The sequence below is a fragment of the Mobula birostris genome, chromosome 8 (assembly GCF_030028105.1).
Source record: "Mobula birostris isolate sMobBir1 chromosome 8, sMobBir1.hap1, whole genome shotgun sequence".
NCBI lineage: Eukaryota > Metazoa > Chordata > Chondrichthyes > Myliobatiformes > Myliobatidae > Mobula > Mobula birostris.
The window spans coordinates 120,695,643-120,710,586 of NC_092377.1; the positions used below are offsets into that span (position 1 = coordinate 120,695,643).

Consider the following 14,944-nt stretch of genomic DNA (forward strand, 5'->3'; position numbering starts at 1 on the left):
TTCACTATTTCCCAACCGCCTTTCCCTATCTCACCTTATCTCCTTGCCCGCCCATCGGCTCCCTCTGGTGTTCCCCCCCCCCTTTTCTTTGACCCATGGCCTTCTGTCTCTTTCACCAATCAACTTCCCCACTCTTAAATTCATTCCTATCCAGGATTCACCTGTCACCTGGTGTTCCTCTCTTCTCTCTTTTCAACCTACTCCTCATCATTTTCTCCATTCCTGCTGAAGGGTCTCGGCCTGATTATACTTTTTTCCATAGATGCTGCCTGGCCTGCTGAGTTCCTCCAGCATTGTGTGTGTGTGTGTGTTGCTACAGATTTTCTCGTATTTCTACTGAAACAATTCTTGTCCTGGAGCCGATCTTGTGCCCCTGCAATAGAACGCCTCGGCACCACGGGGTGGTGCTGTAGCCCAGATCCCGCCTCTACACAATGACAGTCGGTGGGGTTTCAAGGTGTCGCTGGGTTGTTATGATGTCTATATGTGGGGTGCGGGTGTCCCAATCGCGCCCACGCCCACCACCCGCACCCTGCATGTATACATCATAACAACCCAGCGCCCCACGCACCACGAGAAGGGCAGCGTCAGCCCGCGTCAAGCGGGAGAGTCCCAAAGCTGTCAGAGTCCTTTCAGATTTAATTCCAGAGAGCTGTCGCGCTGACTGCCAGCTCCTCAGACGAATAGAATTAGAGTATGGTGGAAGGACCCGCCCTCGTGTCCAAGTGCGTTATCAGAGAAATGACCGAGCAGAAAGTGGAAGAAATAAACGCAGGATGGAGAATCGGTGCAACGGTAGGTGAGGGTGATTTGTGGGGGTGACTGGGCGGTGGGTGAGGGGAAGGAGGAGTCGGTGAGTGTGGGAGAACAAGGCGGAGCGACAGGACGAGGGGTCGGATGGGGTGAGGGAGAGGCGTTGGGGGAAGCAGAGGGAGGGCGGTGTGATGGAAATGCGATGGGGTGTCATAGGGAGGTGGCTGGGGACGGACCCAAGTGCAAGACACAGACACTGAAGTACTAGGGACAGGACCAGAATACAGGGTGAGGGCTAGGACATGGACATGAAAACCGTGAACCTGGAACAGGACTGGACAAGAGAACTGGGAGCCCGGGGTTGGACTCCGAGCCAGAGATTGGACAAGGATCCAGAACCTGGGTCTTGCCTCTGGCTCGGGCCCCAGAACTAGGCAAGGACGTGACTTGGCTGGCAGGCCGGTCGAGGCTGGAGTCTTGAGACTTGAGGCAAGTCTGGAGACTAGAGGCTAGGGGTCTTGAAGCTCCTCCTGGGCAGGGCACGGATCTCCACCCGACGGAGGCAATGGACAGGAAGGGACAGAACCCACCGCAGGGTAACAGCAATCTGGCCTGGTTTACCGGACGGAGGCAAGGGACAGGAAGGCAGCTAGGTACAGGGTAGCTCCAGGACAAGACTGCAGACGAGACGAGGCGAGAGTTACCAGCAAGACAAGGCAAGGCTTCAGGCAATGCAAGGTGAGACAAGAACTGCAGTTGAAGCGAGAGTTACCAGCAAGGCGAGGCGAGAGTTATTGGCAAGACAAGGCAGGACTTCAGGCGAGGAAACAGAAGGCAGGGGAAGGGATACAAGCAATGAGGACAAGAACAATCCAACAGCCCCGTCCTGGTCTCTGGAGGTATTTATGCAGCCAGCCCCAACGAGAATCAGCTGCCTCAATTAGGGCTCAATAGGAACAGAAACGGGGTGGACAGGAAGACCTGGAGCAAGGGTCAATGGACCGGACCGTGAACCGGAATGCGGACTTCAGAGACCGGACAATGACATGGGGCGAATTAAGGCTATTTGACAGAGGGAGAGGACTGAGACTGAGTTTGTGCAGAGAGCATTGGGTGAGTGACAGTGGGGAGAGGGATGGAGGATACTGCCCTCACCACCCACATACAGTACCTCCATTCCCATGCTCCTCACCTCTCCATCCCAATCTCTACCATTCCCTCCTGCCCCACACTTCCCACCCTTTTAACCCCACTCTCCTCCATCTACCCCCACTAAATTCTCATCTAGCCTTCTGTAATGTCTGACCCCACATGTGGGAGAAGTGGGTCCGGGCGCATCTCTGGGCGACACTCTGAATCTGGGAGATGAACTCACACTCTGTGTTTCACAGTGCAGTGTTATGGTCGAGGAGAGATGCATGAGAAGATTGTGAAGGAGCTGGACATCTCCCATTGTGAAGGGCCAGGAGTTCCCTGTGTCCTCTTTGTCTACAGAGTGTCTCGTGAAATTCAGGATATTCAAAATGCCCTTCACTGGGTCACAGGTAAATTCTTAACAAGGCCATTGGATACAGGAGCAGAATTGGGCCATTTGGCCTAAAAAGTCTGCTCCACCATTTCATCATGCTGATCCATTCTTTCTCTCAGTCCCAATCTCCTGACATCTCCCCGTACCTCTTCATGCCCTGACTAATCAAGAACCTTAAATAGACCCAATGACCTGGCCTCCACAGCCACCTGTGACAATGAATTCCACAGATTCACCACTCCCTGGCTAAAGAAATTTCTCATCTCCATTCCACAATGACATCCCTCAATTTTGCGGCCCAAAGCCACTCACAATTTTTCAAGTGAGGCCTCATCAGTGCTCTATAAAACCTCAATATTACATCCTTTCCTTTATATTCTAGTCCTCTTGAAATGAATGCTGACATTACACTTGCCTTCCTCACCAATTACTCAACCTGCAAATTAACTTGCACGAAGTCTCCCAAGTCTTCAGATTTTTGAATTTTCTTACTAGTTAGAAAATAGTTTACCTGTTTATTTCTCCTAGCACAGGTGAAGTCTTTAAGTGATAACATTTCCTGAAAATCCTTCCCTTTTGAGGACTTCTGATCTCTGTGGGCTCTTCCGTACCTAAGGAGCACACTAACACTGTGTGTATTCCTTAGGATTGATTCATTTATGAATCAGGTAAATGCACTGATGCAATCAGTTTCTGAAGATGATAATGCCCCGCCCAGTTGTTTCTGTCGAAGGGACAGAGGTTATTTTTGTGATAGGAGATGTGTATTGGTGCACAACAAGCTCCCACAAACAGCAGTGGGGCAATCTACCAGGTCTTCTGACGCAGTTTTGTCTGGGACACACTTGGGCTCCCTCGCTCTGTGTGAAATGGTGTATCTGGATCTTTCTGTGCACCTGACTGGGGAATCTGGAGATTGAGCTGAAAATCCCTGTGCTGTACCTCCTGTGGGAAGTGAGTGCCTGTTGTGGGGCTGGGAGAACTGCCTGGTACACAGACAGCAACTCCACAACACCACCCGGGCACACAGGGGGCAGAAGGGTGGGCACAGCCCCAGGTAGAAGGAGCTGATGTACCCTGAGGGCTCCTGCAGTGCGTGGGACACACAGCCCTCCCACAGCATCACCCAGATCACTCTGTTACTCTGTGTTTCAGGAGGAGGTTCGGTGCAGAAGGAAGATATTTGTGCCGTGATTCTATTGCAGAAATCCACAGCTGTCGGAGAGGAGAAGATGACAGATCCAGGGTTATTCCATGAGGGAACTAAAGTTTTTCGTGTATTCTGGATGGATTCCAGTAGCTGGTGGAGTGGATCGAAGACGTACCAGTGCCCCACAGTGATTCAGACTGTCAAACAGAGTCTCATCGACAGGACCCGATCCAGAGGAGGTTCCTGCTCCGGTGGGTAAAATCTGACTCACACCTCATCTTGCACTGTAAACTTCCCACTACGAACATAAGGGACGTGTCAGATGTGTGTCTGGGGTGGTAGTGGGGGGAGAGTGATGGGTCTGTACCCCAGTCAGTCAGAAGATACAGCAGGAAGGAGGGTGGGTGGGTCAGAGAAGGAATCCCACATGGGTCCTGAGGTCAATTCAGTACCAATTCCCAGGTAACAATATACTGTTTGTGTTTTGAAATAGGGTGGAGTGAAGATCTGCAGGGTGGTAAGACCCTATCAGTGCCAAATGAACGATCGGCTTCCTGGAGTTCTTCAAGCTGGAGCCCAGAGACGAACGACAGTAGCTCGGAAAAGCTTAACTGTAACGGTGAGAGGGCAGGCTTGGGGCATGACTGCAGAGAGATTGAGAGTTAAGGGTCAATATGTTCCTTTGAGGTGAACAGTAAACCTGGCAAGTGTGGGGAATTCTGGATGATGAGAGATTGTCAAGTTCTGATCAGGAAAAAGAATGAAACACTCAGAGTGTTTTGGTCTCGGACTTGTGAATCCCTTGAATTAGAAATGCTCAGGATACTCTCAAGAGGTGGATCAGAACAGAAAAGAGAGAGTAAAAGATGAATCTGGCAGGTGAGGTTAAGAAAATCCCAAGATGTTGAATCGAGAGTAAAATTTAGGCTGGCAAGGGAGTAGGTCCCCTTAGATATCAGCAAGGTTGCCGATGTCTTCTGCAGCTGGAGATGGGTGTGGTTTTAAAATGTATTTTTTTCCTCAGTGTTTACTAAGCATGCTCAAGAAATAAGAGAAACATGGAAATGTTTTGGTGGACGGTGTTATGACCAGAGAGGTGGTATTGACGGCCTTACAGTGCTATAAGGTAGATAAATCCCCAGGGCCTGTCCAAGTATCTTCTGGGACTTTATGGAAGGCCAGAGGAATATTTGTGGAGATTCCTAGCAGAAATTGCAATGTCCTTCACCACATTGGTGAAGTTGTGTAAGACTTGAATGGGCTGAACTTGTTTGATTGTTTAAGGTGAACAACAAGGATGAGCCAGGAACGACAGACCGGTAAGACTGATATCCTCAGTAGAGAAGTGACGGGGGGCGGGGGAGGGAATTCTGAGGGACTGGATCTACCAGGAATTGGAATTGTGTAGACAGAGTCTGATCACAATCAGTCAGCATGGATTTGTGTGTAGAAAGTGGTGCTTCTTGAATTTTTCTAGCGGTTTCTTGAACGTGTGTGCTAAAAGGATGATGTGCGTAGGGATGTGGCTAATGTCTATATGGAGTTTAAAAGGACTTTGACAAGGTCCTGTGTGGTGCCATATAACCATATAACAACCACAGCACGGAAACAGACCATTTTGGTCCTTCTAGTCCATGCCGAATTCTTACTCTCCTCTAGGCCCACCGACCTGCACTCAGGCCATAACCCTCCATTCCTTTCTTGTCCATGTAGTTGTCCAATTGAACTTTAAGTGACAACATCGAACCTGCCTCAACCACTTCTGCTGAAAGCTCGTTCCACACAGATACCACTCTCTGAGTAAAGAAGTTCCCCCTCATGTTACCCCTAAACTTTTGCCCTTTAACTCTCAACTCATGTCCTCTTGATTGAATCTCCCCCACTCTCAATGGAAAAAGCCTATCCATGCCAACTCTATCTATCTGCCTCATAATTTTAATTACCTCTATCAAGTCCCCTTCAGCCTTCTACGCTCCAAAGAATAAAGACCCAACTTGTTCAAACTTTCTCTATAACTTAGGTGATGAAACCCCGATAATATTCTAGTAAATCTTCTCTGTACTCTCTCTATTTTGTTGACATATTTCCTATAATTCAGTGACCAAAACTGTACATGATACTCCAAATTTGGCCTCACCAATGCCTTGTACAATTTCAACATTACATCCCAACTCCTATACTCAATGCTCGATTTATAAAGGCCAGCATACCAAAAGCTTTCTTCACCACCCTATCCACATGAGGTTCCACATTCAGGGAACTATGTATCATTATTCCTGGATCCCTCGGTTCTACTGCATTCTTCAATGCCCTACCATTTATCATGTATGTCCTATTTTGATTAGCCCTACCTAAAAGTAGCACCTCACATTTATCAGCATTAAACTCCATCTGCCATCTTACAGTCCACTCTTCTAAATGGCCTAAATCTCTCCACAAACTTTGAAAACCTACTTCATTATCCAAAACCACCTATCTTAGTATCATCTGCATACTTACTCATCCAACTTAACACCCCATCATCCAGATCATTAATGTATATGACAAATAACAATGGACTCAGTACAGATCCCTGAGGCACACTAGCCTCCAATCTGACAAACAGTTATCCACCACCACTCTCTGGCGTCTCCCATCCAGCCACTGCTGAATCCATTTTACTACTTCAATATAATACCGAACGATTGAACCTTCCTAACCAACCTTCTGTGTGGAACGTCGTCAAAGGCCTTACTGAAGTCCATATAGACAGCATCCACCGCTTTACCCTTTTCAACATTCCCAGTAACCTCTTCAAAAAGTTCAATAGGAACAGTCAAACATGAACTTCCATGCACAAATCCATGTTGACTGATCCTAATCAGATCCTATCTATCCAGATAATTACATATACCATCTCTAAGAATACTTTCCATCAACTTACCCACCACTGGCAACAAGCTCACAGGCCGATAATTGCTAGGTTTACTCTTAGAACCCTTTTTAAACAATGGAACAACATGAGCAATACACCAATCCTTTGGCACCATCCCCATTTCTAACAACATTTGAAATATTTCTGTCAGAGCCCCTGCTATTTCCACACTAACTGCCCTCAAGGTCCTAGGGAATATCCTGTCAGGACCCAGAGACTTATCCACTTTTATATTCTCTAAAAGCTCCAGCATTTCCTCTTCTTTAACCATCATCGTTTCCATAACTTCCCTACCTGTTTCCCTTATCTTACACAATTCAACATCCTTCTCCTTAGCGAATACTGAAGAAAAGAAATTGTTCAGAATCTCCCCCATCTCTTTTGGCTCTACACATAGCTGTCCACTCTTGATTCTCCGAAGGACCAATTTTATCCCTCACTATCCTTTTGCTATTAATATAATGGTAGAAACCCTTGGGATTTATATTCACATTACTTGCCAAAGCAACCTCATATCTTCTTTTAGCTTTTCTAACTTCTTTCTTAAGATTCATTTTACATTCTTTATATTATGTTGGTCTGGAAGTTTACATCTCATGGAATCTAGAGTGAGAAAGTCCAGTGGATTCATGATTGGTTTGGACGTAGGGCTGGGTGGTATTTTTTTTTCATGGAATAGAGACTGGTGACGAGCAGAAATCTGCAGGGATCAGTGTTAGGCCTAATTTTGATTACTATTTATAGAAATTATTCGAATGCCAGTGCAAAAGGCTTGATCAGTAACTTTGTGGATGGCACAAAATTAAAGGTGCTGTTGTGGCGAAAAGTTTGCCATAGAACCTAGAACCATAGAACCTACAGCACAGAAACAGGCCTCTTGGACCTTCTTGGATGTGCCGAACCATTTTCTGCCTAGTCCCACTGACCTGCACACGGACCATATCCCTCCATACACCTCCCATCCATGTATCTGTCCAATTTATTCTTAAATGTTAAAAAAGAACCTGCATTTACCACCTCGTCTGGCAGCTCATTCCATACTCCCACCACTCTGTGTGAAGAAGCCCCCACTAATGTTCCCTTTAAACTTTTCCCCCCTCACCCTTAACCCATATCCTCTGTTTTTTTTTTCTCCCTTGCCTCAGTGGAAAAAGCCTGCTTGCATTCACTCTATCTATACCCATCATAATTTTATATACCTCGATCAAATCTCCCCTCATTCTTCTACGCTCCAGGGAATAAAGTCCTAACCTATTCAACCTTTCTCTGTATTTGAGTTTCTCAAGTCCCGCAACAACCTTGTAAACCTTCTCTGCACTCTTTCAACCTTATTTATATCCTTCCTGTAATTTGGTGACCAAGACTGAACACAATACTCCAGATTCGGCCTCACCAATGCCTTGTACAACCTCATCATAACATTCCAGCTCTTATACTCAATACTTTGATTAATAAAGGCCAATGTACCAAAAGCTCTCTTTACGACCCTATCTACCTGTGATGCTACTTTTAGGGAATTTTGTATCTGTATTCCCAGATACCTCTGTTCCACTGCACTCCTCAGTGCCTTACCATTAACACTGTATGTTCTATCTTGGTTTGTCCTTCCAATGTGCAATACCTCACACTTGTCTGCATTAAACTCCATCTGCCATTTTTCAGCCCATTTTTCCGGCTGGTGCAAGTCCCTCTGCAGGCTCTGAAAACCTTCCTCGCTGTCTACTACACCTCCAATCTTTGTATCATCAGCAAATTTGCTGATCCAATTTACCACATTATCATCCAGATCATTGATATAGATGACAAATAACAATGGTCCCAGCACTGATCCCTGTGGCACACCACTAGTCACAGGCCTCCACTCGGAGAAGCAATTCTCTACTACCACTCTCTGGCTTCTTCCATTGAGCCAATGTCTAATCCAATGTACCACCTCTCCATGTATACCTAGTGACTGAATTTTCCTGACTAACCTCCCATGCGGGACCTTGTCAAAGGCCTTACTGAAGTCCATGTAGACAATATCCACTGCCTTCCCTTCATCCACTTTCCTGGTAACCTCCTCGAAAAACTCCAATAGATTGGTCAAACATGACCTGCCACTCACAAAGCCATGTTGACTCTCCCTAATAAGTCCCTGTCTATCCAAATGCTTGTAGATTCTGTCTCTTAGTACTGCCTCCAATAACTAACCTACTACCGACGTTAAACTTACCGGCCTATAATTTCCCAGATTACTTTTCGATCCTTTTTTAAACAACGGAACAACATGAGCCACTCTCCAATCCTCCGGCACCTCACCTGTAGACAGCAACATTTTAAATATTTCTGCCAGGGCCCCCGCAACTTCAACACTAGTCTCCTTCAAGGTCCAAGGGAACGCCCTGTCAGGTCCCGGGGATTTATCCACTTTAATTTTCCTCAAGACAGCAAGGACCTCCTCCTTTTCGATCTGTACATTTTCCATGATCTCACTACTTGTTTCCCGTAATTGCATAGACTTCATGCCAGTTTCCTTAGTAAATACAGACGCAAAAAACCTATTTAAGATCTCCCCCATTTCCTTTGGTTCCGTACATAGGCGACCACTCTGATCTTCAAGAGGGCCAATTTTAACCCTTACAATCCTTTTGCTCTTAATATACCTGTAAAAGCTCTTTGGATTATCCTTCACTTTGACTGCCAATGCAACCTCATTTCTTCTTTTAGCACTCCTGATTACTTTCTTAAGTATTTTCTTGCACTTCTTATACTCCTCAAGCACCTTGTTTACTCCCTGCTTCCTATACATGTCATACAACTCCCTCTTCTTCTTTATCAGAGTTGCAATATCCCTTGAGAACCAAGGTTCCTTATTCCTATTCACTTTGCCTTTAACCCTGACAGGAACATACAAATTCTGCACTCTCAAAATTTCCCCTTTCAAGGCTTCCCACCTACCGATCACATTCTTGCCAGAGAACAACCTGTCCCAATCCACGCTTTTTAGATCCTTTGTCATTTCTTCAAATTTGGCCTTCTTCCAGTTAAGAACCTCAACCCTAGGACCAGATCTATCCTTGTCCATGATCAACTTGAAACTAATGGTGTTATGATCACTGGAACCAAAGTGCTCCCCTACACAGACTTCCGTCACTTGTCCTAACTCGTTTCCTAACAGGAGATCCAATATTGCATCCCCTCTAGTTGATCCCTCTATATATTGATTTAGAAAACTTTCCTGAACACATTTTACAAACTCTAAGCCATCTGGACCCCTGACAGTATGGGAGTCCCAATCAATATATGGAAAATTAAAATCCCCTACCACCACAACTTTATGTTTCCTGCAGTTGCTTGCTATTTCCCTTGCTATTTCCCTGCATGGAAAACAAAAGTATCTTGGATGGTTAGGGAAGCAGGTCAACAATCGGCAAATGGATTTCAATGGAGATGAGTGTGAGACGATGCATTTTGGAAAGTCAGGTCAGAGGATAATTATGAGTGATCAGTTACAGGTGAACGTCGTGGAATGGGGGGGATCTCAGATTCATTTATTTATCACGTATACAGAAAAACATGCTTGTGTTGTTCGTAGTAATAAATGGTAGAAGCCAAGGATGTGCTGGGGTAACACACAAGTGTCACCACGCATTCTGGCGCAAACATAGTAAACCAACATTCTTCAGCAGAACAACACAGAAGAAAGTAACGACATCAGAAAAGCCTCTCTCCTCCCAACACACAAAGACGGCCCTCCAACCCAAGGTCAGGCCTCTGAGTCGCCAGAACACTCACAGACAAAGAGCCTCTGACTTCCCCTGTGTCGTTGACCAAGGGCTTCAGGCACCAGGCTGCAACTTGAGGGTGTCTGTTCAACCCTTGTGCTTCAAACTTTGGTATTAACCGTGGTGACGGCATTGGAACTCCAGTCCCTGATCTCCGGAGTCACTGTCTCGCATACCTAGGGGGTCATAGGCTCTTGTGCCCCCTGCTCACACAAACACCTGATCCAGGGGCCTACAACCCTTGTCAACCTTCTCCATGGTGTTTGCCAGCTCAAGGTTCATAATTGTCCTTCGTTGCACATCCATGCTACTGGTTTTCAATCACAGAGTGGCGGTGTATTCTTTGGCCCGACTTTATAATTCCTCAGCATCTCTCTCCCTGAACCCAACTCTAACCCCTAACTCCACAGAACCGTCCCTACGAGCTTAAAAGAAATAACAGTTATATCTGAGCATAACATGGACTGAGACAACAGTTCGGAAACAACTTGACGTGGGAGCAAAGGTGGTATTCTGGCTTGTAACAAAGGTGTTGAGCACACTGGCCTTGATTGGTGAAGCAATTGAGAGGATGAATTGGGACGCTATAAATCATTGGTGAGGTCACACTTGGAGTACTGTGCACTGTTCGGGAAAACCTGTAACAGGGTGAGGCTCGGAGAGATGCAGACTGAATGAAGGAAGTTTAGAATGCCTGTCTGGGGGCCATTGTCAGTGTGGGCTCATTGTGCTGAAGGGTTTGTACTGTGCTGTACTGTTCTATGTTCTGTTGTGCTGTATTGCTCTGTGATTCAATGGGTTAAAACACCTCCTCAGTACACATCTAGCAGTCTGCTGGTGACTGGCTTCCGGCCCTCAGCTCTGGCTTCGCAGCAGTGGCTCCTCTGTTTCCAGTGAGGGGATTCTGTGGCATGTGAGAATCGTGAGACTCACTATTTCCCCCAGGTCCATAGCTCACCCTCCAGGTACAGAATGTCTGCGTTACCCTCCAGCCCTACACCATTTCCACTCACTGTAACCACCCCCAGTCTGTGCACACCTCCCATGCTTTGTGACCCTTCCAGTGCCTACACCCCTACTAGTCTTTGTGACCACTTTCGGCATCAACATCCCTTCCCTTCTCCATAACCTTCTCCACCTGTTATCCCCTCACCGTGTCTCTGTCCCCTCATGATTTTGCACACTTCCTTGTCTCCGAGACCCACTCTGGCGACTATACTCCTCTCCGTCTGTGTAAACCACCAGCAATTGTCTGTCACTTGCACGTCCCTCGAGATCTACTGTTGCCCTGACTGATCCAAATTGTGAAAACCTGGTGGGTGTTCATCTCTGAGATCAGAGAAATATTAATCATCCCCTCCGTTTCTGTTACTGATAATCCCCCTGAGTGAAATGTGCCTGGTGTGAGGCAGGCTGAGTGAGCAGAGGTTCTCGATTTTACAGTGCAGTGTTACGGCCGAGGAGACGTCCATGAGAAGATTGTGAAGGAGCTGGGTATCTACCCCTGTGAAGGGCCAGGAGTTCCCTGTGTTCTGTTTGTCTACAGAGTGTCCCGTGAAATTCAGGATCTTCAGAATGCTCTTCACTGGGTCACAGGTAGATACTCTCATTGTTTTTCACAGGTGGGTGGAATTTTCTCCTAAGAGTCCCCTTCCCTTGTGGGGACTTCTGCTGACTATTGGCTGTTCACTCCCTCAGGGAGGAGGCAGGAGAGTAGGGTTGAAAGGGATAGTTAAATCAGCCAAGATGGAATGGGAAGCAGACTCGAATACTTAATAAGACCATAAGATATAGGAGCAGAGTTAGGCCATTTGGCCCATAAAGTCTGCTCCACCATTTCATCGTGCTGATCCATTCTTTCTCTCGGCCCTAATCTCCTACCATCTCCCCGTATCGCTTCATGCCCTGACTGATCAAGAAGCTTAAATATACCCAATGACTTGGCCTCCACAGCCATCTGTGACAGTGAATTCCACAGTTTCACCACTCTCTGGCTAAAGAAATATCTCATCTCCATTCCACAAGGAGATCCCTCTTTTTTTTGGCTGTGTCCTCTGGTATTAAACTCCACCACCACAGGACACATACTCTCCACATCGACTCAGTCAATGCCTTTCAACATTCTGTAGGTTTCAATGAGGCCACCTCTCATTCTTTTGAATTCCAGTAAGTTCAGGCCCAGAGCCATCAACACTCTTCATATGACAAGACTTTCAATCCTGGAATTGTTTCAATGAACGTCCTCTGCCATGTCGGCACATCCCTTCTTATAAAAGGGGCCTAAAACCACTCTCAATTCTTCAAGTGAGGCCTCAGCAGTGCTCTATAACACCTCAACATTACATCCTTGCTTTTATTTTCTAGTCCTCTTGAAATGAATGCTAACATTGCACTTGCCTTCCTCACCAATGTCTCAACCTGCAAATTAACCTGCACAAGGTCTCCCAAGTCTACAGATTTTTGAATTTTCTCACTAGTTAGAAAATAGTCTACCTGTTTATTTCTTCTAGCACAGGTGAAATCATTGAGTGATAACATTTCCCTGAAAGTCCTTCTCTTTTGGGGACTTCTGATCTCTGCTGGCTATTCCCTATCTGAGGAGCACATAAACACTGTGTGTATTCCTTAGGATTGATTCATTTATGAATTAGGGACATGCACTGATGCAATGACTTTCTGAAGAAGATAATGTCCCACCCAGTTGTATCTGTTGAGGGGACAGAGGTTATTTCTGTGATGGGAGATGTGTATTGGTGCATAACAAGCTCCCACAAGCGGCAGTGAGGCAATAGATTGGAGATCCCATTGTCTGGGGCACAGGTGGCTTCCCTTGCTCTGTCTCAAATGACGTGTGTGTGGATGTTTCTGTGCAGCTGAGTGAGGGAGGGGTTTGGGGCTTGACTGAAAATCCCAGTGGAGAAATGGTGCCTCTGGCAGTACTGTACGTGCTTTAGTCGAGTGAGTGCCAGTAGCGGGATGGCAGGGCTACCTTGTACACACAGAGCATCAACTGGACACAGACAGGGGCAGGAAAGTGGGACAGCCTCAGGTGGGAGGTGCTGAGCTCAGGGCTGATGTACCCAGTGGGTGGGACACACACCCATCCCACAGCAGCACCCAGACCCTCTGTTACTCTGTGTTGCAGGAGGCGGAAGAGCGCAGAAGGAAGACATTTGTGCCGTGATTCTGTTGCAGAGATCCCAAGATGTGGGAGAGGGGCAGATAAGGACCTGTCCAGGGTTATTTCATGAGGGAACAGCAGTTCATCGAGTACTTTGGACAGAAACCAGCGGTATTCTCAAGAGGAGGTCAGCTGACTGCCAGTGTCCAAATACGATTCGAGCCATCAGACAGAGTCTCAATGACAGAACCAGATCCAGAGAACATTCCTCCGCCGGTGGGTAAAACCTGTCTCTCCCTGTCATGCCTCACGCTTCACGGTAACCTTCCCACATGCAACATGAGGGTCTTGCCTGATGTTTGTCTTGGGTGGGAAAATGATGGGACAATAGACAGTCAGTCAGTGACTGCTGCGGGAGGGAGTTTCGGAGCACAAACGTCCTTTGGTACTGAGGTCAATTGAGCACCATCTCCCAGTTTATATGCTTCTGACTGATGTGTGTACTTTCCAACAGGGCAGAGTGAGTATCTGCCAGGAGGTGAGACTTTGGTGGTGAGTGAACAATCGGCTTCATCATTTTCTTCAGGATGCAGCCAAGGGAAGAGCAGCTGGAACTCGGAGAGGCTTCAGTGTAACGGTGAGAATGCAGGCTTTTGGCTCGACCTGAGCGATTGGGGCAGGAGCTGAGAAATATCAAGACTGCAGAGGCAGTATATTCCTGTCGAAGTGGAGGGTTAACCTGGCAAAACAAGAGATATTCAAACTTTGGGCAAGAAAAATATGAAAGGACAAGGTGCATTTAGGTCACTTGCCAGTTATTGCCTGTCTTGTGAGCATGATGTAATTACCTTGTGAGCATTATGTCATTATCTCATCATGGGCATGATGTAATTGTCCCACGATAGCGGGGTGGCGTGATGGCAGGTTCCAGCCGGTATAAAGGGGAAATCACAGTTTGTTGCATAGTTGTTGTTTTGGTTGGGGTGTCACAGTCAGTGGTTGCGAATGGCAGAAAGAGAGAGAGAGAGAGAGAGAGAGAGAGAAAGAGAAAATAATTTTCCACCACCGTGTGAACCTACAGAATTGGGTAGAAATCAATGGCATTCTGTGTGTCTCGAAGAGATTGATGTGAATTGTGGCACACTTTTGGTTAACCCCTGCATGGTCTCGGGTTCTGAGTGATGACCACTTTCAGCGAAAGGTCAGTTACTTTGAGAAAACTCACTCTTCGCAGTATCTTCGGAAAAAGGCATTTCTCGGCTGGAAACTGCGTCAGCAACGTTGTCTTTTCTCCATCTCTGGTTCAGGAAGTCTCTGCTCATTTATTTGATAAATCACTTGGACTGTTTGAACTACCACCTTAAGACTGTGCTTAAGTAAGATCTGTTAAGAATTGTCTTTAAGGTCGACTGTTTGATGACTATAGATGCATAACATCATTAACTTCTGTTCAAATTAGTCGTTTTGTTTTACTTTTCTATGTTTTGATTACAGCATAATAAATTTCATTGTTCATTTATAAAAACCTGAATCAATTACATATCTATTGCTGCTGATGTGTAACATATGTGGGGGCTTGTCCAGATTTGAACAAATTTAGACCTTTTTTTATTTAATTATCGATCCGATTGGAAAAGAAGAAATGATTGGTTTCTTTTTGTTTGATTGGTTTATGTGTGGTAATCAGCAGCAATGGATGTTGGGACATTCT

The 14,944-nt window shown here is 46.3% G+C and overlaps 1 protein-coding gene across 5 annotated transcripts in view; it reads left to right on the forward strand.

Annotated features, from left to right (window-relative positions):
* Positions 1–452: 452 nt before the first annotated feature.
* LOC140201643 (uncharacterized) overlaps positions 453–14,944 on the forward strand; it is a 40,245-nt gene continuing 25,753 nt past the window's right edge. For 2 of the 5 annotated variants that reach the window (XM_072266073.1, XM_072266076.1), the window contains exons 1-7: positions 453–795; positions 2,150–2,297; positions 3,437–3,682; positions 3,925–4,050; positions 11,556–11,708; positions 13,258–13,509; positions 13,748–13,870. In XM_072266073.1, coding sequence (XP_072122174.1) covers positions 697–795; positions 2,150–2,297; positions 3,437–3,682; positions 3,925–4,050; positions 11,556–11,708; positions 13,258–13,509; positions 13,748–13,870 — 1,147 coding nt within the window. In that variant the 5' untranslated portion in view covers positions 453–696. Of the gene's footprint in view, positions 796–2,144; positions 2,298–3,436; positions 3,683–3,924; positions 4,051–11,555; positions 11,709–13,257; positions 13,510–13,747; positions 13,871–14,944 lie in introns of those variants that run through there. The other 3 variants (XM_072266077.1, XM_072266078.1, XM_072266079.1) reach the window with 3 other exon arrangements.